Source organism: Pezoporus flaviventris, unplaced genomic scaffold, assembly GCF_033815535.1.
Source record: "Pezoporus flaviventris isolate CSIRO_AGI_PZ_B2104156 unplaced genomic scaffold, CSIRO_AGI_Pfla_v1 ptg000055l, whole genome shotgun sequence".
NCBI classification, from domain to species: Eukaryota; Metazoa; Chordata; class Aves; order Psittaciformes; family Psittacidae; genus Pezoporus; species Pezoporus flaviventris.
The window spans coordinates 496,379-519,340 of NW_026892603.1; the positions used below are offsets into that span (position 1 = coordinate 496,379).

The window sequence follows — 22,962 nt, forward strand, 5'->3', positions numbered from 1 at the left end:
AGGACATGGCTTCACAAACACATGTGGAAGCACAAAGCAGAAGAGTGGTGGGATGGGAAGGTGAGGCAGGAGGTGGAGAGAGGACCCAAACAACTTGTCAACAGCCTCCTTTTATAGTACTTTAATCTGGTTGTGGAAAATACATCATTAGCAGGAGAGTGGCCATCTCTTTTTCAAGGAGTATGAAGTTTCTCTAATTCTGGCATCGGCCATTTCACCACTCCTCCCTTTCTCTCAAACTGAGTTGGCTTTTGTGTCAGGATGCCCCAGCTTTGTTTGAAGCACAGGATAAAGACGGAGAGGTTCAGGCCTGTCATGGTGCCTTTCTGAAGCTGGATTTAGGCAGAGCTTTCCTGCCATGGTAGGACTGCGGAAAGGAGGGAGGAGAGCAACCAGCCAGTCCTACCATATTGTCTTCTATGATATTCTTTCCTATTCTTAGCTTCTTTTGAATAAATAAAAGGGCATTGCAAACAAAATTTGCTCAAGTGCATTAGATTACACTCCTTGCAAGACTTTAAAAGTGGCTGGCTTATGCCAGATTAACTAAAAAAGAGCACTGTTCAAAGCATAAACCCATTCAACAATATTTAGTTTGGTATGTACTGGAAAATATCAAAATGCTTCTAAACCCATTGCTTTCCTGACTGTTGTCATCTTGGAAGTAAGTCTTTAAACCTGAGGAGCACTGCTTCTCTTTATAAAGAGCAGCCATTTTCTTTGCAGATACCTTTCTGTTTTGAGGGAGGTGGGAGTGAACCATGAATTATGGGCTTCTCTTTTGTGAAATAATTTTGCAGGTTCATTTTATACAGAAAGGATGTGAGAATATACTCTTTAGTTTCCTTTCAGTAAACTGAAACCCATTTGGTTTTCTCCAAAGACCTTTGCAAGCTTACCTGGGTATCCTACATTGGAAGCTCTGCTAAGTACAGATTTTTCTTTTTATAGGTTTTTTTTTACCTTTTTATGCTATACCTAAGTATATGAAATTTCACATTGTCAGGTGAAGATAACTTAAAAAGTTTTATATTTAATTTTCAAAAAATACTAATAAAGAGAACTGTTCCATTGGATGTTCTTCATTACATATGAATTCTGACAGTGGGTTTCAAGAGGAGCAGTGGAGGAAGGTTGTTTGTTACGAATATTATTCAGCAGAAAGTCAGTCATATTCTGTGTTTTCATATGAATGATAACTGCTGAAAGTCAACTACTTCCGACCCAACTCTGCTTGCTGTGCCTTAGCAACCATGAGGAAAAATCTGTTGCCACATGGAAACGGATTGGGGTTCATGACAACACTTTGTATACCCAACCACCCTCAAACAACAGTAGCATTTCATCTACCTAACACAGCACCCATGTAATTTCTGCTTAGAACTCCTGATTTAGACAGTAGCAAGCAATGTCAAATGCAGAAATTCAAGGTGACGAACTGATAAGCCAAATTGTTCATAATTCTATCTCCCTTCCCCCACTCATGCCTGGCATGAGTAAGCACTGGGAATAAATGAGCATTTACTCCTCCAGAAATCCTTCTTGCGTTGCAGGTTGAGGAAGGTGTGCTGGGCAGGTACAGCCCAGCTTTGTTCCAGGATTCATGTTCAGATTGGGGCAACTGGAGGGGAAACTGTAGTTATTACATCCGCTTGCTTTTAGCAACTCCAGCAGATCTTTTTGAAGACAAAACCCCAGAGGGTTACATTGGTTGCAACAGTGGCAGTAGTTTCTATCACTGTTTGGCGCTATCAGTGTCATGGTTTGTAGTGAGAGAAAGAAATCTGTCTAAGAAAATTTACTTACTTTTTGATTTGTGCATGGAGTGGGAGAGAAGCCTGAGGGAAATTAGGTAAATACCCTGGTGGTTTTCTTGAAGCACTGTATTGTTAGAGTTGAATGATTGGTGAAGAGCGAAAAGCATAAACAGGTGATTGTTTTTGAGAGTGAATTTGGATTCAGCCTTATTTGTGATTCTTTTCTGTATGTTGTCTCTCACGGTTGGAACATGAGAAGTTTCCATCATGAATAGTTGTGGAAGTGTATTTTGGGCTTGGATGCTAAGATGCTTGTTGAAAATCTGTCTGAATATATAATTTCCTTTGTGGTCACATTAGGCAATTTAGGATTTAGGTGTTCAGTGGTTGCAGAATCCCCGTCAGGGAACAGAAACAATCTCATTATCAGGTAGTCTGTGTTACACCATGTGCATTTCAAAATGAGATTATTTTTTTTTCAGGCTATTCATATTTAGGAAGTAAGCCCTGGTAGAGCACAACACTGAAGCATTTGGTTAATTTTAAATATATCAAGTAATCCAATTTGGAATGCACAAGTGCTATCCTGAATTTTTTAGGGACAAAGGGATGCTGCCCTGAAACTATGAATAATTCTTTTCTTATATTTGTACACTAGAACATTCCTAGAACTGTTCAGCAGTGTGGAGTTGAACATGGGCATGTTTGCAAATGAAACACTGATCAAACAGACAATATTGATGAGCCTGTTGTAAACTGGAAACAGGTGAAGTTTGAGTGCACATTTAGTGAACATTAAAATAATGTGGCATTATTTTAGTAATGCAACCAGATAGAAAAATTTGAAAAATTTGGAGTGGAAGTTTAAACAACTTGCTGGGGGCAGGGGGAAGAGCCCTGATCTTGCTTTTTCTTTCTTCTTTTATTTTTGAAACAAATTCCTCTATAAAAGATTTAGAAACAGGAATAATCTTGATTAATAATTATAAAAAAGTCTTATTTTTGCTGTTGTGTTTTTGTTTTTGTTTTTCCCCCCCTTGTGAACTGCACAGGGATGTCAAAAGCTCTTAGAAGAAAGGCAAAACATTTGTGGCCCATATTTGAAATTATTATTTTCCTACAATTTCCACACCTGCTTCTGTAGTGGTACAGTGTGACTTCTAGCATAGACAGGTTGCTGGCTGCTACCACTATACTAAATCCCAGCTGAGGAAAGCACTTGAAGTGGAGCTCCGAGCACTCTTGCTTTGTTTCTTTCTGAGCATGATGGTGATTAAATTGCTAGCAGATGTATGGAGCATTGCTGATGCTACTGTGACTGAAGTGCTGGCAATGGCAGAAATATCAGCAGTTGTTGGAACAGCTTGGGCAGGAGGCAGAGCACAGGCAGCTTGTAGGCAAGTCATCCTCTGAAGTTGAGATGAGGCCAAAGCAAAATCCCAGATCTAAAAATGAGGAGAAAACTCAAATGCATCTTCAAAAGTTATGGCTGAAAACATGCTCTATAGTTTCTTTAGCACTTGATTAGAACATTAACTAGGTTGTAGTAAATGCATAGGGAGTTGTTGTAGTGGAGCCAGTTCAGTATTCTGCTGAGTAAACAACTAAGTTAACATTTCCCAGTAAGATACAGCTTGATCTTTCAAATGGAGACTATTCGGAGAAAACTCCAGGAACAAACTTGCCAACAAAGTTTTCAAGCTGACAAGCAGGTATTCTTTATTGCAGCACTGGGTGACATGGGGGATAGCTCCTCCTAACGTGTGTCCCCCTATTGCTACACAAGGCGTCTTTATATAGTCCCTGGGCATACATACATATTCATGAGGCTACATATAGATTACATCATTTTCCAGAAAGATCCCTGCATGCGTACAGACTTGTGGTGGTGGTCTCTGAGGGTTGTTTACTTCTTCCAACAATCTTCATCACTTCTGGCATCCTTTGGAACATGCCCAGTAGATGCTTATACCAGCTTAATTGGTTTGTTAGCACCAGAGACATAATAATTCTCCTGTCCTCCTACTTATCAGTTAATTTAACTGTAGCCCATCCTGGACACCTGCCATTCCCAGATACTCCTTATCCCCGTGTCCTGTTCTTCTAGACTGTTTTTCTTAAAACTATGTCAACTATAATGATTTATCTTGTACAAGAATTCTCAGTGCGTTCTCTAGCTGTACTCTATTTTTTCTATGTATCATGCATCTCAGTAATTTTCCATTGCTACTGTTACAAAGCCATGAAACTTAACATTACTTAAAACTGATTCTAAAGGTTTATATATTCTGTTTTGTAATTTTGTGCCCCTCCTTGTCTCAAATCCCCCCTTTTTCCATCCTTTTGCAAATTCTTTTGCAACACTTTATATACTACCATTGCCATCTAAAGTCTTTTTGAAATAATTTCCCATTTCTACCTGATGCTTAATTTCATTCCTTTTCCAATCTTCATGATTTATCATAGATCATTTACAACACTAGAGGGAACATTGTATCATACCACAAGTAATCAATATTAAAATAATTAACGTCAATATTCCTGCAATCAAGACCAAAATATGCTTTCATTAGTGCACTTTGCTTGTGTAGCATGTTGTGGGGGAATACCTTTACAAACCTTTAAAAAGTGAGTTTGTGCTCATATATTAAGATATTATCATCAATGTCATTGCATGCTTAACTTTAAATAATGGCGGAGATTCTCAACTTGTTTAAAAGTAATTGTCCAGTTGACGAAATACCAATTTAAACCCAGATATAAACCTTGCATAGTAATATCAGCCATTGAATTAGCTACTGCTTTTAAAAGTCTGACTGGATTATTTGATTCTTCAGCTTCTAATTCCATGAGCTAGCTGTAAGAAATATTTTCTAATGGTTGTTTTAAATTACTTGCTGATCACTTTTTCTAATCCTCCTGTTCTTTTAACACCATTCTTCTACTCCCTGCATTTCCAGTAGTTTTATATACCACAGTGAACTCCTTTCTATTTTTTTTCCCAGTTTATCCGTGGTTTATTCAAATTTGAATCCTGGCAGTCCTATTCCAAAACTTCTTCCTGGGGCATCTCTTCTAACTGTCCTCTCCTGTCACATGCAAGTTATTACCACAAGCTAGGATGCCGTTCCTGTGCTACATTCATACTTCACCCTCCTGGTTCACCCAGCAGGGACCAGCTCCTTGCCTCTATCTTCCTGCATATCCAGTAGGGAAGCTAAAGTCACCTATGCACACCTACTCAGGTATGATGGGAAAGCCCTTCTGGGGAGGACACCCAGCTCTCTGGATCTGCTCCGCATATGGTTTCCTGTCCCAGCAGCATATGTGCTGCCACATCCTCATCTCCTCCCTGAAATATGGCTTAACAAAGCTTTTCCTCAAGCTGATGAAGAGGCACAGGGAGACACTGGGGTGGCAGTGCCTAGAAAGCAGCAGTTGGCATGGGCAGCAATAGCTGTTCCAAGGTAGTTTACGTGAGTGATGAGTTGTTTGCTTGATGACTCATTCTAAGAGTTATTTGCAAATGTATTTTGAATTAGTGTGTGCATTAAAATAATTTGGGAGGAGCAGTCTGTATTTACCAAATGTCTTCAGGGAGGAGTGGTGTTTCTCTCCTCATGGCAGCCTGAATTTTGGGGTTTTTAAACAAACCGGGGAGCCCTGATCCACTCCGTCTTCATTCTGTTTCTGGAAGGGAACTGCCCAGTTTGTCCCCAGCAGCCAGTCTGCTGAACAGAGGTGTGCTCAGTGGTTAAATATTTATTGAGGCAAGCTAAAAAAAAAAGCACAATCATACTGTTTTGGGATTCCACAGACAGAATTCATCCTGTCTTCTTTTTTCCCATTTCAGGGCTTACATTCCTTCTCTCTCCCCTGGACCAAAGCTGGCACTGTGTGGTTTGAAGGATAAACTAGCAAATTTTTTTCTGAACAACCCTGTTGTTCTCAGCCTGTTCTCACAGGGAGGTAGCTCCAGCCCTCTGATCATCTTTGTGGCCCTTCTCTGGACCCACTCAGGCAGGTCCATGTCTTCCTTATGTTGGAGGCCCCAGAGCTGAATGCAGTAGTGCAGGTGGTGTCCACAGGAGTGGAGGGGGAGAATTACCTCCCTTGACCTGCTAGCCATGCTCCTTTTGATGCAGCCCAAATGCAGTTTGCTTTCTGGGCTGTGAACACACATTGCTGGCTCATATTCAGTTTTTCATCAATCAATACCCCTAAGTCCTTCTCAGGCTGCTCTCAATCCACTCATCGCTTAACCTGTATTCATGTTTGGTATTGTCCAACCCAGGTGCAGGACCTTACACCTGGCCTTTTTGAACTTCATGAGTTTCATATGGGCCCACTTCTGTTGCCTTTCAAGGTCCCTCTGGATAGCATCCCTCCCCTCTAGAATGTTGATCACACCACAGTCATACCACTCAGCTTGGTGTCATCTGCAGACTTGCGGAGGGCACACTCAATCCCCAACAATGTTAATTAATACTAGTCCTGGACCCCTGAGGGACACCACTCATGATTGGTCTCCATCCTGATATCAAGCCATTGACCACAGCTCTTTGAGTGGGACTATCTAGGCAATTCCTTAATCCCCAAGTGGTCCACCTGGCAAATCCATGTCTCTCCATTTTAGAGACAAGGATGTGTGTGGGTCAGCAGTATGAAAAGCTTTGCTCAGGTCCAGGTAGATGACATCAGTTGCTCTTCCGTTATCCACCAAAGCTGTAACCTTCTGTAGAAGACCATCAAATTTGTCCTTTTTTGCTGAGTTTGGTTTTATATTGTGATATAACTGCAGCCTGCAGCAGCAGCATTTTCCCTGGCTGAGGCTCAGCCGTCATCTGAATGCCAGGGACCAGGACAATACAATGTCAGGATCTGTAGTTCCCACTGGCATCACTGGAATTAACTTGCTGATTACAAGTTAAATAACATCATTAGCACCATCTTGGGAACGGAGCAGAGAAGGGGGAAATCGATGTATAAGTTTTTACTGTACTGCTGCAGTGAGTGAGCCTTGTTGAATGAAAGACTTGGACAGAAACCAAGTGAAGTGCTGTTATTTAAGACTGCTGCAAAACCAAGGTGTTAAAGATGTGCCAGCTAGGAAAAGTAAATGGGATCTGAGGTAATGTTACGTGCTTACAGCATCTTTGTTGGGTACGAGAGGGGAATTAAGCTTTTATGTTATAGTATTTCTATATGGAGCTACTGTTATACATGTAACTACACTACCATCTGTGATGAGCGTGGAAGGGTAAACAGTTTTAGATGCTTCTGTGGTTCCTTGTCACTTCTCTTGCCTGTCTAAAAATACGGTAACAGGAATATAGAGGGGGAAAAAAAGACAGGTGGCACTACTGAAATACAAATTCTGTAATTCTTACAGGGTGTGAAGGGTGTTGAGTTGGGGTTTTTTTATGATTGCAATATACCAAGTGGGAATTGGATCCTTCTCAAAGTGAGGGATTAATTATGCTGCCTACAAGTTGGAATAATATGAGGGACCACCACACAATCCTCCTATTGTGCTGCCAGTACTCCCGCACAACGTCTTCTGTTCCATTTCCAAACTTCTTTTAGGCAATGTTTATTTGTGTCTTGTGTGACTTGTAGTAAGATAGAAGTTGCCAGCAAGCATCACAGTAGACAGTATCTTGTCTTTTAACACTGGCAAGATATGGAAGTATCATGTTGCGTAAAGTTGGAACAACCTGGCTCTAGAAGAGATGTTTATCCTAGCTCTGTTTGCCTTCCAGAATTTTAGGTTCACGGTTAATTTTATAACTTTAAATCCCCAGTCTTTATCAATCAGTGGTAAGGTTTTGGCATTTGTATTTCCCTGCTGTGAAGAATTATGTGTCATTTTCCTTTCTATCTCCTCAAACATGAATTCTCTCAAATTTCATTTGGTGGTCATTTATTCTCAGTTACATAAACCAGAGCACAACGTCTGCCTTTTCGTTGATTTGTATAATTGCATTATGTGTCTTGTAATCTCTCCTTTGTAAGTTAAATAGTTGCAGTCTTTTGTGTCTCTTCTCATATTAAAATTTATCCAGATCCTTTATTATTCCTACTACTGTTATTGTCTGAATCCCTTCTAACACTGGGGAGTCAATTTTTTGAGATGCTGCTATCAGTGCAGCATGTGGCGTGGTAGGGACAATGCTGTTCTACATTAAAGCAGTGTTACCTTCCCATTGGTCACTGCTTTATTCCTCATTTATCCTATGTTTTTTTAACTTCAGTTAAGAATTTCATTTGCGAGAGTTGTCTTCCTTGAGAAGTGTTCTGTGACCCTGGGGTGTTTTTAGTAAATTGATAGTTTGCTATAAGAGCTATTAGAGCATGTGTAATCACATTTACTCCCTCTAGTAGATGCTACTTTTAATGTTGAGCTCATGATGATACTGTCGTTTTAGCCAGCTTTTTCTAGGTTTATCTTGAAATTCTTCCCTGTCATTTTTGGTCTTTCTTGACCCAAATAATTGTGTGTGGTGTACACACTTTGCCACCTCATCTTTTTTTCCGTCTCAAGAATAAATGTAGCAAAACCCCACAGAGCTGAATTTGCCAGTCCTTTTTCCTGATGTGAGAAAAATTATTTGGAGACTTCAGTTAGACTGCACAGATGATTTGATAAATTCTTTTTATTTAGTTTTCAATAGCTAAAACAGCCTAGACTGCTGCTTCTTCACAAAAATCAGAGCAAAACTAAAGCTCTACCAAACTGTTTTACAGACCCTGTCCAGAAGAATTTCAAATCCCTACCTGGAAACTCCTTCAAACAAGGTATTTGTCAAGCTTCTTCTTAATTCTATTTCATCAAACAACATACTAGGAATCATTTTGCTTTGATTCAACCTCTTAATTGTAGCTTTGAAGACACTTTTGAACGTGGCCTGCCATTAAAGCCAGTTAACAAGTTATAATCTGTGTTAGAAACTGTCTTCTAATAGTGAATTTGCAAACTGAATTTTTGTGAATTCCAACATGCACTCACTTCCCAGCCATTTAAATGATTTCCACTGCTTAGCTTACCTTTATAATATTTGAGAGCTCTGCATTTGCATGTTACCATACTTCACTGTCTCAGGACTATTTTATATTCCTTGAAAAATTTCTAAACATAGGAAACAAAACAGAAACAAAAAAGGTGATACCGCAGCATTGTTTTTCTTTCAAGTTAGTTGTTTTTAGATGAAGCTAGATGTGTTTTACTGGGATAGTGAGGAAACATCACACATTCCTCAGAAGCCTGGGTTAAAGTGGTGTATAGAGTCCAGGTGGAGTATGGTTTTATGGAAGATAGAGTTGGGTCTCGTTTTGATAGACACATAGAATCATAGATAGTTTTGGTTGAAGGGACCTTAAAGATCATCTAGTTCCAACCCCACTGTCATGTGTAGGGACACCTTCCACTGCATCTACAGCCTAGAGAGAGAAGGTAGAAATCAGGTGTAGGGGAAGTCAGAGTGCATCCATTCTGAAAGACCACATCCTCCTGGCAAAATACAGATCAACTGACATGTAACTATCATAGGACACCTCCAAAGATTCTGAACAGTACCAAAAAGCTATGAAATGATGTCAATGTGTATTAGGGTTGTATTAAATTGTTTAACTCCAGTAAATATGGAATAATGTTTAATTTTGACTGTATTTGTGTGGTTTTAAAAATAATGTCTGTCTGCTTTGATAGAATACCACTTGTTCTCATTCAGATTTATCTGTTCAAAGGAAAACTGACATATAGTAAAACCCCTGCTTTCCTAAGGCAGCAAATGTACAAGTAGTCCACCCTATGGAGGGGATTTGCAATCCATGATACAACTGAGTATGGCAGAAGCTGGGGTGCATTTCCTATGAGGCTTTCATAGATCATAGAATGGTTTGTGTTGGAAGGGAACTGAAAGGTCATTTAGTTTAATTTGCCGATGACACCAAGCTGTGTGGTTTGGTTGATACGCTGGAGGGAAGGAATGCCATCCAGAGGGACTTTGACACACTTGTGAGGTGGGCTGATGCCAACCTCATGAAGTTTAACCATGCCAAGCGCAAGGTCCTACACCTGGGTCGGAGCAATCCCAGGCACAGCTACAGGTTGGGCAAAGAAGAGATTCAGAGCAGCCCTGCGGAGAAGGACTTGGGGGTGTTGGTTGATGAGAAAATGAACATGAGCTGGCAGTGTGCGCTCGCAGCCCAGAAAGCCAGCCGTATCCTGGGCTGCATCAAAAGGAGTGTGACCAGCAGGTCGAAGGAGGTGATCCTGCCCCTCTACTCTGCTCTCGTGAGACCTCAGCTGGAGTATTATGTGCAGTTCTGGTGTCCTCAACATAAAAAGGACATAGAACTGTTGGAACAAGTCCGGAGAAGGGCCATGAAGATGATCAGGGGACTGGAGCACCTCCCATATGAAGACAGGCTGAGGAAGTTGGGGTTGTTCAGCCTGGAGAAGAGAAGGCTGAGTGGAGACCTCATAGCATCCTTCCAGTATCTGAAGGGGGCCTATAGGGATGCTGGAGAGGGACTCTTCATTAGAGACTGTAGTGACAGGACAAGGGGTAACGGGTTAAAACTTAAACAGGGGAAGTTTATATTGGATATAAGAAGAAAATTCTTTCCTGTTAGGGTGGTGAGGCACTGGAATGGGTTGCCCAGGGAGGTTGTGAATGCTCCATCCCTGGCAGTGTTCAAGGCCAGGTTGGACGAGGCCTTGGGTGATATGATTTAGCGTAAGGTGTCCCTGCCCACGGCAGGGGGCATTGGAACTAGATGATCTTAAGGTCCTTTCCAACCCTAACGATTCTATGATTCTATTCCAACTAATGATCCAACTAAATGATGCCATGGGCAGGAATACCTTCCACCAAACCAGGTTGCTCCAAGCCCTGTCCAACTTGGCCTTGAACACTGCCAGGGATGGGGCAGCCACAACTTCTCTGGGCAACCTTTGCCAGTGTTTCACCACCCTCACAGAGAAGAGTTTCTTCCTAATATGTAATCTAAATCTACTTTTGACTGCTTGCTTATTATTTAGCTGGGGAGAAGGCATTGCTCAGAGAGAGGGATTGGACAGTGGCAAGGCAATTTACTACAGAAGGAGTAAATCTCTATTTGTCACAGTTTTCAATTTCTCTTTTCATTCAGATTTCCTGTGCTGGAAGAACTCTCAGGAATATTTTTATTCTACAAGCGTCTGACCTGATTAAAGACAGGGTGTACCTTACTGGCATTTGCAGGTAACCTGAGATCATTCATTCTAATCAACTGAATGGGTTTTAATTGCATTTGTCTATGCATCGATTTGACAAGAGAGTAAATTCTAAGAGCGAGATTTTGTGTGTTACTAAGAATTGAAACTATTTTCTAAAAAATTCTTTAGAAGCTCATGTGTTTTCATGCCTTTTCTTATGTTACTTCGTCAGTTGTCAGAAAGCAGCAGTGGCCCAATTGTATGTCCATTAATTTAATTGCTTATCGTTTCATATAAAATTGTGTCTGTTATTTTGCTGAAAAGAGAGAGTATTAAATTCAGCCCTATCTGGGAGTTATAAAAGAGATTAATTGGACTTCTAAGATTTAATTACATAGTGATTTTTGCATGTAATTCATGGAATATTTCTGTAATGAAGTGATTTGCCATTTATGTTGCATTACAATATCACAGTATCACAGTATGCTAGAGATTGGAAGGGACCTCAAAAGATCATCTAGTCCAATCCCCCTGCCGGAGCAGGAACACCTAGATAGTGTTACACAGGAATGTGTCCAGGCGGGTTTTGAATGTCTCCAGGGAAGGAGACTCCACAACCTCCCTGGGCAGCCTGTTCCAGTGTTCTGTCACCCTCACTGAGAAGAAGTTTCTTCTCAAGTTTAAGTGGAACCTCTTGTGTTCCAGTTTGTACCCATTACCCCTTGTCCTATCATTGTTTGCCACTGAGTAGAGCCTGGCTCCATCCTCGTGACATTCCCCCTTTATATATTTATAGACACTAATAAGGTCACCCCTCAGTCTCCTCTAAACTATAGAGACCCAGCTCCCTCAGTCTTTCCTCATAAGGAAGATGCTCCACTCCCTTAATCATCTTTGTTGCCCTGCACTGGACTCTCTCCAGCAGGTCCCTGTCCTTCTTGAACTGAGGGGCCCAGAACTGGACACAATATTCCAGATGCGGTCTCACCAGGGCAGAGTAGAGGGGAAGGAGGACCTCTCTCGACCTACTAACCACCGCCCTTCTAATACACCCCAGAATGCCATTGGCCTTCTTGGCCACAAGGGCACAGTGTTGGCTCATGGTCATCCTGTCGTCCACTAGGACCCCCAGGTCCCTCTCCCCTACAGTATCACAGTATCACAGTATGTTAGAGATTGGAAGGGACCTCGAAAGATCATCTAGTCCAATCCCCCTGCCGGAGCAGGAACACCTAGATAATGTTACACAGGAATGCGTCCAGGCGGGTTTTGAATGTCTCCAGGGAAGGAGACTCCACAACCTCCCTGGGCAGCCTGTTCCAGTGTTCCGTCACCCTCACTGAGAAGAAGTTTCTTCTCAAGTTTAAGTGGAACCTCTTGTGTTCCAGTTTGTACCCATTACCCCTTGTCCTATCATTGTTTGCCACTGAGTAGAGCCTGGCTCCGTCCTCGTGACACTCCCCCTTTATATATTTATAGACACTGATAAGGTCACCCCTCAGTCTCCTCTTCTCCAAACTATAGAGACCCAGCTCCCTCAGTCTTTCCTCATAAGGGAGATGCTCCACTCCCTTAATCATCTTAGTTGCCCTGCGCTGGACTCTCTCCAGCAGCTCCCTGTCCTTCTTGAACTGAGGGGCCCAGAACTGGACACAATACTCCAGATGCGGTCTCACCAGGGCAGAGTAGAGGGGAAGGAGGACCTCTCTCGACCTACTAACCACCGCCCTTCTAATACACCCCAGGATGCCATTGGCCTTCTTAGCCACAAGGGCACAGTGTTGGCTCATGGTCATCCTGTCGTCCACTAGGACCCCCAGGTCCCTCTCCCCTACACTGCTCTCTAACAGGTCATTCCCCAACCTATACTGGAACCTGGGGTTGTTCCTGCCCAGATGCAGGACTCTACACTTTCCCTTGTTATATTTCATCAAGTTACTCCCTGCCCAACTCTCCAGCCTATCCAGGTCTCGCTGGATGGCAGCACAGCCTTCTGGCGTATCAGCCACTCCTCCCAGCTTAGTGTCATCAGCAAACTTGCTGATAGTACACTCAATTCCCTCATCTAAATCATTGATGAATATATTAAATAATACCGGTCCCAGTACTGACCCCTGAGGCACTCCACTAGTTACAGGCCTCCAACTAGACTCAGCCCCATAGACTACAACTCTCTGGCTTCTCTCCTTCAGCCAGTTCACAGTCCACCTCACTACCTGATCATCCAAACCACACTTCCTCAATTTAGCTGTGAGGATGCTGTGGGAGACTGTGTCAAATGCTTTGCTGAAGTCAAGGTAGACCACATCCACCGCTCTGCCAATATAAATGCTTATTTCTGTTTTCAATTCTGCCAAAATGTGTAGGTCTCTGTTATAGCACTGTTCATTCATATCCATATTTAAGAAAAAGCCATAGCTTTGTTTTTAAAAATATAAGTTTACCAATAATATGTAAGATGACGTACATTCTAAAGCAACACTCAAGGTCTTACACATAGATTTTGTAGCTGTATTGCTTATGCCTGTGCTTGGAAAGGAAATAAAGTCCCAAGGTTAAAAGCTATATTTTATTTAGCTTTTTTCCATTTTTGCATGACTGTCTGTAAGCAGCACAAATTGATAAAAATATTACATATTGTTAAGTGTGCTGCATGAATTAGATATGTGAGGGAACTTGCTTATCTGACACTAGTTCCCTCGTAACTTGGAGCATCCCCTGAGGCTTGCCAAATTAATTTCTTGCCTTGAAATGAATAGGATTATAGAAATTAGTAATTGAGATAAAGGGTTTTTCCCTGCCGAACAAAATTATTCACTTTTAATAGCTTTAAAAAAGAGCTCTTTATTATAAAAGAGCAGTTTAACATTACTGTAGTATAAGAAGTGATGTTTTGCTTATTTTCAGGAGAAGCTGTGTTGGATCAGAACTGGTAGACTGGCTTTTGGAGCAGTGCCCATTTGTTAAGTGCAGATCTACAGCAGCTGGAGTGTGGCAGCTCCTCCTGGATATGGGCATTATATTATCAGGTCAGTTTTGGTAGTACTTCTAGCATGATGAAAGCTAAGAATTTCTCCTCTATAGGGTAAATAAGACTCATGTTTTTGATGGAAGAGAAAGGAGGGAAACGAAAAAAAAATGCAGATAGATCCAATTTTCTTGACAGTTTTTTATTTTACTATCTCTTAGGTAGGTTCACCTCTGTGGTCTTTCATTTCATAAATACCAAAGATGAATCTCTTTTAGCTAATTTCCTTCCTTTTTCTTTTGCAAATGTAATTGCTTATTACTAACCATGTGTGTCTTTTCCAGCCTATTTTTTTTTCTCTGCAAGCTCTTTTGGGGTTTTCACAAGACAAAAGCTGTTCAGTTGCTGCAGATCATGGCTTCACTGGATGACTTCCCTAGCTATTAGTGATTTTCCCTTTGTTCCAGGTTCTTAGGGTTCCCATGTACAAATACTCGACACCAAACATGATACAAACCATCAAATGCTCTAGTCTGTTGTTGATGCGGGAGTCACAGACAACGCAGAGACGATCAATGTGATCAAGCGATTGCCAAATTTATTACAAAGCTTTAATTCCTTATATACTATTTCTTACATGCAGTTACAGTGATTTGGCATATTATGATTGGATACATGTCTTGAAGACCCTTAGTGACTAACATATAATTGGTTAAGCACAGATGTGAGAGCTTGACCTCGAAAGCTTGCCAACAGTCCACAGTTCTCGTTAACTCAGTGAATTCCAGCTTCTTCTTATCTTGCTTGCTTAAGCTTCCTCGGGCCTCTCATGGCCTTGCTGTATCTTTCAGGATTATTCAGAGTTTATGTACCAATTATGCATTCTCCTGTGAGAACACTGTCTCCAAATCTCCCCCTTTTTGTTTTATATATGTTTTGGGTGACTCGAGCAGGGGATTTGGGCTAGATCATATCTCCAACATATGCCAACTACAGGCTGCTGGGCCTGCCCCTTTTTTCTGCTGTATAGCTCTCTGATAACAGGGGTGGCCATCCTTCACATCAAGGTCTGGCATGGCATGTGTCCCCACCGCTCCACGCCTGCTGGGTTGCAGCCAACAGCGGAGCTAAAGGTTCTTCTTGGTGGCAAACACAGAGGCCAATCCAGTCTTGCCCTTGACTGTGGTAGCAGGCATTTTGTCAGCCTCAGTCCTTGAACCTTGTTGTCAATGCAGAGTTTCACCTGCTTCATCCAGTGACAAGTCGCTACTACAGCAAGGCACACACAAATTTACATTAGCAGAGTAACTATTACATGGTGCAGCAGCATGTTGAAGATGCTGATGGCAGCGAGGGACTAGCCAAAGAAATTTCTTACCAGTGGAATTCTCCCACCCTCCTAATTTGTTCCATCACCTGCTTTATAACACTACCATTGTATTAGAATCTTTCCAGCTTTTGCCTTAGCATTTTCTAGCAGCTACTGCAAATTTCCATACTCTAACATCTCTTTTACAAGTGACAAATCTATACAAGGTGTAGTTCCTCATTAGCAACTGGCTAGTAAATACAGGTGGTTTTATACACAAAATCACAGCCTCTAATAATAGCTACTTTACAAGCACACATATATTCAAGCTGTTACTTTTCAGTGCCCCCAAGTGATGTTTTGCAATCATTCGTTTTTCTCTTCCTCTATCTCATTCTGCTTGGGGTATTCACGGTCAGCTCCTGTAGCTGAGGCACCAGGTTTTTCCATTCGTCTGTCCAGCTCATGGCAAGGCTTCACAAACTTTGCAGGCAGTCGCCATGGACCTGTAGGCAGGACACAAATATAGCCCCTCCTCCAGGTTATCAGTTCTTGAGAAGCAGACAGGTTAAACTGCACATTGTTAACAGTCGAAGAGTTTGCTGCATCATTGCCTCTTTTTTTTTTTTTTCTGCCACCCTGATGCTGCTTATGTGGCGGCTCATAAAGCTTGTGGTTATACTACCCCTCTCGCTTTTTTAGTTAGCAGTTCTTATTTCAACCGATCTATCTATTCCTCCAAGTCTTGGATTCACCCCCAGGTTACCTTAAACATACTAAACAAGGCTCCTACCATGCACCCACTGTGTTGCAGGTGCTCTTTAGGCTTTGTCTGTGGTGTCTCTACAAACTGCCTCAATACCTCAGTAGATTGAGAGGTGGGGTTTTGTTTTTTTTTTTTTTTTTTTTTGTTTGTTTGATTGTTTTTTGTTTGTTTGGTTGTTTTTTTTTCCCTTCACTCCTTGGCTCTGGCGTCCATCCTGGCCGTTCCGCCAGTGGAGCACCGGGAGCTGAATCGGAGGTCAGCTTTTTTTCTTTTTTTTTTTTTCCCAGAAGTCGCTCACCCTGCTTTGCACAGCTACAAATGCCGGCCTGCTCGACAGCAGCTATAAAAGCCAGCCTGCTGGGCAGCAGCTACAGCTGCCTGCCTGCTTCAGCAGCAACCATAAATACCTGCTGGCAACTGCACTTTTGCATTAACCCTTTCTTGCCCGAAATGTTAAACTATTACCTGTTAAAAACTTTTACATGAACCCAACAACAAAAAATACACAGAACACCGTCTGCCCTCAACACACACACATGCACACACACTTATGGGATCCCACAAGCACGCTCCACACAACTACAATATTTGAAACACAAAAAGACAATTATTACTCCCACTACAGTCCCATGTACAGAACGTGGCACAAGGACCCTGTGGAGACTAACAGGAAACCAGCTCCGAGAAGCATCATTGCCATGCGAGGTGGCAGGCTCATCCTTAGCGGCTGTCCCCACAGAGGCTCTGCCTCCCCCACATTGTATGAAGCTTGGGCTTTTATACTGACCAAAATGCACACTCATTCCGACACAAGTGGCCAGCCTATGGAAGAAGTGGCCAGCAATATCTTTAAAGGTCTCCAAAGGTCGATAGAAACCTGGACATACTTATATTTACCAACTTCTAGTACATGAGTATCACAGAGAAACTGTATTAAATGAGTTGTATATGGGCTCCCAAGTCCATGGTCCGTCACAGTATGCCCAATACCCCTGATAAGAGCATAAGAGAGACCTTCCCACCACCAGAAAATCACACAATACATCTGTATCCCAAGCTGGTCTCGCTTCCCTGGAGGTTCGGGGGAGGTGGTGGGTGGGGGTGGGGGTTGTTTTTTTCTGTTGTGTTTTGTTTTTGTGGTTTTTTTTTACTTTAATGTAAAAAAGGGTTGCTCGCTTCACTTTAAGAAAGGCTGAAAACATCCATAAAACGGATGTCCTGAGCTCAAATTTCAATTCATTCAATCACTGACAAAGGGGGTGTCCTGGGGTGATGCTGACTCTTTCCAGGGTTTCACCCATCGAGCTGGCACCCACCGCAAACCGGAATCTGTAATTTACACACATATAACCTCAACCTGTTAGTTTTACTTCCACAGGACCTTTCCAAATGCCGGTTTCCAAATCCTTGTACTGGACAAGAATACCCGGAGTTTTAGTCGTACAACCTGAACCTAATGCCTGACCATGTATTATAGCAGGGGAGTCATTAAAGTCTCCTGTCAATTGCAAAAAAAATCATAACATATACAGCTTGAGTATAAGAGGATTTTAACCCATATGTGGTCACTGATTGTCAGGCCTCCTTAACTATTTTGAGATCAAAAGCTTCCCACTCTTTAACCCCCTGCTGTGTAGTAAACACAGGATATGCAGAGAGGCCCATTGCAGAAAATTCACCAGTAATAATTGCATCTTTGATTAACCTGTGCCAACAGTGCGCAGGATTTGTGCCCCCCGATACCTCTCCCACCCCCTCCCCCTGTTTGCCTTCTTTAAGGAAGGGGTTTTGCGGAGGATAAGGTGGAGGCACTGATGGAGATGTCTCAATCCCAGTCTCAAGGGCTTCAAGCTTTTTCATCAATTATTGCAGCTGAGCGTCTCCAAGGCCAGTGAGTAGTTGCTGATGAGCTGAGCAGACTGACCCGGGAGACGAAGAGTCAGAGTCTGGAAGCAGAGGATATAAATGTGGCTCAGATTCAGGGGACTCGGAGTCTGATACTGGGTCGAACTCAGGGTCTCCGTTGTTCGCAGCTATGTCTTTCTTGTCAGGTGTCTCTCGTTCGGTATGTGGCCATCTGCGGACCTGGCTCTTGCTTTCATCAGCTCGGGGCGTTGATTTTTTCGGCGCCGTTCCAGGTACCACAGGAGGTGCAAAAGTCATAGCTGCAGCACTATGAAGGGGGTTAGGGGAGACAGTCCCTTCTGGAGCTGTGGCAGCAAATACAGAAGCTACCTCAGCCCTTTCCAATTTCATCTCTTTCAAAGTCTCAAACACCAGTCTCCAAAGTGTAGAGTGTTTCTGTGCATCTTTGGTGCCTTTACTAACCTCGCGATCATGGGACCACTTTAACAGCCTCTGTAAGGTGGCACTATCATATTGCAGTCCTCTCTTAGAGAGAATGTGTTGGAGGAGCTTCACCACCGCCTGTTCCTCTTTGGATAACAAGTGCCCCATCTCCTCCCTGGCCGCTCACCTGATCAGGGCGAGATTCCTGAAGTTTTGCAGACGTCTGACTTCCCAGCGCTGGGGCAGCGCTGAATTTTGGCCGGCTCTCCGCCCCCTCCTTTTCATCGGACCTTCAAACTCGTCTTTGTCGAGTTACCGATCGGAGGGTCCCTGTTTGGGCTATTGTTGACACGGGAGTCACGGACAACGCAGAGACGATCAATGTGATCAAGCGATTGCCAAATTTATTACAAAGCCTTAACTCCTTATATACTATTTCTTACATGCACTTACAGTGATTTGGCATATTATGATTGGATACATGTCTTGAAGACCCTTAGTGACTAACATATAATTGGTTAAGCACAGGTGTGAGAGCTTGACCTCGAAAGCTTGCCAGCAGTCCACAGTTCTCATTAACTCAGTGAATTCCAGCTTCTTCTTATCTTGCTTGCTTAAGCTTCCTCGGGCCTCTCATGGCCTTGCTGTATCTTTCAGGATTATTCAGAGTTTATGTACCAATTATGCATTCTCCTGTGAGAACACTGTCTCCACAGTCTATTTATTGAGTTATTAGTGCAAAGCAAGTACATATATTAATGCAAAACAGGTTACATACATTCCAACCCCTGGTTGCATGGGGTACCACCGAGGAGAAGAAGAAGATGGAACGTGTTGCCTGGTCAGAGGGGTGGTAGGCAGTGCATTGTCAGGGTGTCCCCCGAATCAAGATGTGCATCTGGCTTTCTCACCTGTCTGTCTCTGCACAGGTCCTTATATCCCCCCTTGGGCTGGAGTGGAAAATTACCAGTTGCAACATCAGCCCATATGTGGCCAGCATGTGAACAGAGGTTTACTGGTATAAGACTCCCTTTTGCTAACAGCGGTGTTTTAACTCCCTTATTTCCAAGGTTATGTTCCCACAACCTGTGCCAAAAAATACTTTTCTATTTTTGTGTTTCACCACGGACCATTATCTATTATCAGTGACACACCCTGCATCTCCCTGTTTTTCATAGTTTTAGATTGCAATGGATTGAGAGGGGACTCAGCTCCTTGAGACGGTGGTGATGCCAGGTTCTACCTGTATGCTCCCACCTTCCCAACCAAATTTATGGGTTTGGTGCAGCTAATGTGGTTGGCATTAATTGCACCAGTAACCAATCTCTGGAAATCTCATGGAATTGACTTTGTAGTTTTGTCGCTATAGCTACTGCGGTAGCTCAGCTCAGAGCATACCCCACCCTGGGATCTGTGCTAGGCACTTAACCTTTCTCCTTGTGAAAGGTGAGATGTTATGGAATATTTCCTCTTACGTTCACTTTAACCTTTTCTGCCATATGCTGATGGTATGGTGATCATGCAGCCTCAGCAAGGGCTGAATGACTCTCCCAGCAGGAGGTTGTGCTCTTGGCTTTGGACCTCATTCTTAGGTCCCAGCTCAATCCTGATTTTGCCGGGGAAGATGCTGTTGTAACAGCACATCATCTTACCTAGGTCTAGTTCACAAATCCAGCAGCCCTGAATTTGAGGAGAAGCTGGGATAATTAGTGGCTACATCTCCATTATTGAACTTTGTTTATTAGTGCCTGACCATTAATGAGGACAGACTAGGAACTAATGGAAATTGAGGCTCAGAAATCTGACGAATGGAAGGTTTTTGTCTTCTAATTCCGAACTGTTCCAAAATTGATTGAATACTCAGCAGTCTTAATGCTTGAATTTCAGGAGCCTGGAATTCTTCAAATTGAGTTTTTGGGGTTTTCCTGTTTGGGTGCACTGAAGTAATACTTCAGGGCAAGATTGCTTCTGTGCCAGGTTTATAATCCCTTTGCCCTGTATGGTGGCGCAACTCAGCATTAAGGTCAAGAGCAATACAGAATGAGGTGAGGACACAGAACCCTTACATGGTAAAGGTTTACAGGCTATCTAATGTTACCTTTTTTTCCCTAACAGTGGACAGACAACTCTGTTTTCAAGACACTCGCGCTTTCTACCAGTTCTCAGTGGATGAATGTACCTACCTATTCTGTGACTATGAGAAAGAGGAAGGATGGAAGAATGGAGTAAAGCTCCTACTTCAACTACTGCCGTTATCTCCTGCCAGGATTGACATGTGTAATCTGTAAGTGTTCATGTACAGCTGTTTGCAACTTTTGCTGACTGTTTTGTAAGTCGCTGTCTTATAATGACATTGTTTACCTCCAAACCACTGTGCAAATGAGACAGCTTTCTTTTCAGGGTTGGCAAGCTTTGTAGAGATGGGCTCTGTAATTGTGGGTAGATAAACTAAGGCCCTCAACTCGGGGTTTTTGGCATATTGTGGTTCTTATGCACTAGCTTGCTGACTCTAGCTTACTAGATTACCTGAGCAAATGGCTTTATTTTTTTTTTTTTTTCTCTCCTCTTACATCCAGAAGTTTGGCATGAATTAAGCAGCAGCCATGCTGTGGAGCTGACTGGTAGACCAGATTCCCTTGCGCTGTGTCAAGATCAGCCATCAGATGGAAAGAGGGAATAGGTAGAAATGTGATAGATGATTTTTGCTGGCTACTGCACGTTTGCCAGAGCTCTGTAATCTCACATCATTATTTCTTTTTCAGAATCCACCTTTTAAGAGTTTCACTTCCTACATGTCTCCTCTTCTGCCTGATGTTGGATACCTTCTGTGCTGATACAGATGCACTCTAATGTTACCTATTTAGATCAGCTAGAATGAAATCAAAGTTATCTCTGCCACAGTAAGAGGCCAAAATATAGGAAAAAGGTCTTGGTGAGAGGTCTGGAGGCTCATGATCTCTCATGCATTAAGAAATCTGTAGAAGCTGGCCTGGGTAGGCAAGTTGGGTTAAATTCCGTCTTTGTCCCTAGCATAATGAATCCTCAAACCCAGTACTTATACTGTGAAGAACTATTACTCTGCCAGTGCAGTGTCTGTCAAGACAAAACATTCCTCTATAAGTACTTTCCTTCTCTACAGGTTAGATTTTTAAAACACATTCTCTCAAATAAATGTCCAATGGAAATGGTTTAAAGGAGCACCAAAGTCCCTGTAAGCTATCTCAAGCCCAGCTTCTTAAATTCAGACATCTTGAGCTGGTGGAACAAAATCTCAGTAATTTCTCTGCATGGCTCAGGGTGGAAACTTGATTTTTTCTAAGCAGATGATGCATATGAGAGAAGAACTTTGAATATTTTTTTTTGCAAATTGTAATTCTTGTCTTCCAGCCTATGCTGGTGCTAAGCAGTCTGGCTGTCCCTTAAATGTGAAGGTGATTTTGTCCCTTAAATACGAGGGAATTGAGTTTTTCTCTTTATCACTGCAAATCAGTCCACTTTTCATGGTTTATGACTTCTCGTGCAAAGACTTTGAATCAAAAAGAGCAGATAGGTTATATTGATGTGATACGTGAAAGATGCTGGATAGGAAAATGCATTGAAAACTTTTTAGGTCTGAGTTTACAGTCTGCCTTGCAGTTTTATCATTCCAGTGCAACTGTCATTTCTACTGGAGGATGATCCCTGTCACATGAATTAAACAATTACTCATTAATGTACATTTCCGGCTCCTTCTGCTCACATTATTCAAATTTTCATAGAAGTTGTAATCCCTTTGGGAACATTATCACTGAAGAATTATTTTATGGAGGTTTTACCTGTCAGATTGTGAGGGTGCTTTTTTAAAAATATAATACATATATAAAATAAATATATATACATATCTATATTATACATATATAAAATATGCATATACAAAACCTGAATTTTAAATAATGGCATACTCTTGAGGGACAGTAATATTAAAGGGAAAGGAGGCTTTTCGGATTCAAAATTCTCCATTCTCAATGCAAATAATACACAATGCACAATCTGGAAGGGAATAGATGTGATGAGGTGTTTGTTGAAGTTATCTGTTATAAATAAACCTATATACTCTTTATATATATATGTATGAAGAAAGAGGGCAATTCTAAAACTCTTGTTGCAGTGAGTGTTTGTCCTTTCTCAAGTATATGAGCTGGTTTTCATATCAGTAGAATCATAGTGTTTCTTATGTGTTTTTTTTTGTATTTATTTTTCTGTCTTAGTTTTTCTCATAGTCTGTATTGAAGGCATTAATTTTGTGTATACATAGAGATGAAGAAATACTTACTTTGTTAATTAGATTGCCCGCTTTTGATGAAGTCAGAAGCGACTGCCTGCTTGTGCACCAAAAGGCAATGCTGAACATCTCCTGGTGGTCTCAGGAGCCAAATGAGCTCTGCCTCCTCCACAGCAGCCTTATGCTTGCCTGGACTGCTGGCTGCATCAGTGGATCTCTGTGGAGTACCATGGATCTGCTTTCCATGAAGGAGTCTGTAGGCCTGAGTAGGCAGTAGCAGCTCTGGGAAGTTCCTTCAGAATTCCTTCCAGAATTTCTTCTGGAAACCCTGTTAAATAAATGTGGCCTGGTCTCAACTTGCTGTACAGATCTGTGAGGTATTTGCATTTGCTTCTGGTCAGTATTAGCAG

General features: G+C 42.1%; 1 protein-coding gene across 3 annotated transcripts in view; it reads left to right on the forward strand.

Annotated features, from left to right (window-relative positions):
- The first annotated feature begins 10,921 nt into the window (after positions 1–10,921).
- RAPGEF5 (Rap guanine nucleotide exchange factor 5) overlaps positions 10,922–22,962 on the forward strand; it is a 141,056-nt gene continuing 129,015 nt past the window's right edge. For all 3 annotated transcript variants that reach the window (XM_061469192.1, XM_061469193.1, XM_061469194.1), the window contains exons 1-3: positions 10,922–11,005; positions 13,867–13,988; positions 20,407–20,575. In XM_061469192.1, the coding sequence (XP_061325176.1) occupies positions 13,970–13,988; positions 20,407–20,575 (188 nt within the window). In that variant the 5' untranslated portion in view covers positions 10,922–11,005; positions 13,867–13,969. The remainder of the gene's footprint in view (positions 11,006–13,866; positions 13,989–20,406; positions 20,576–22,962) is intronic.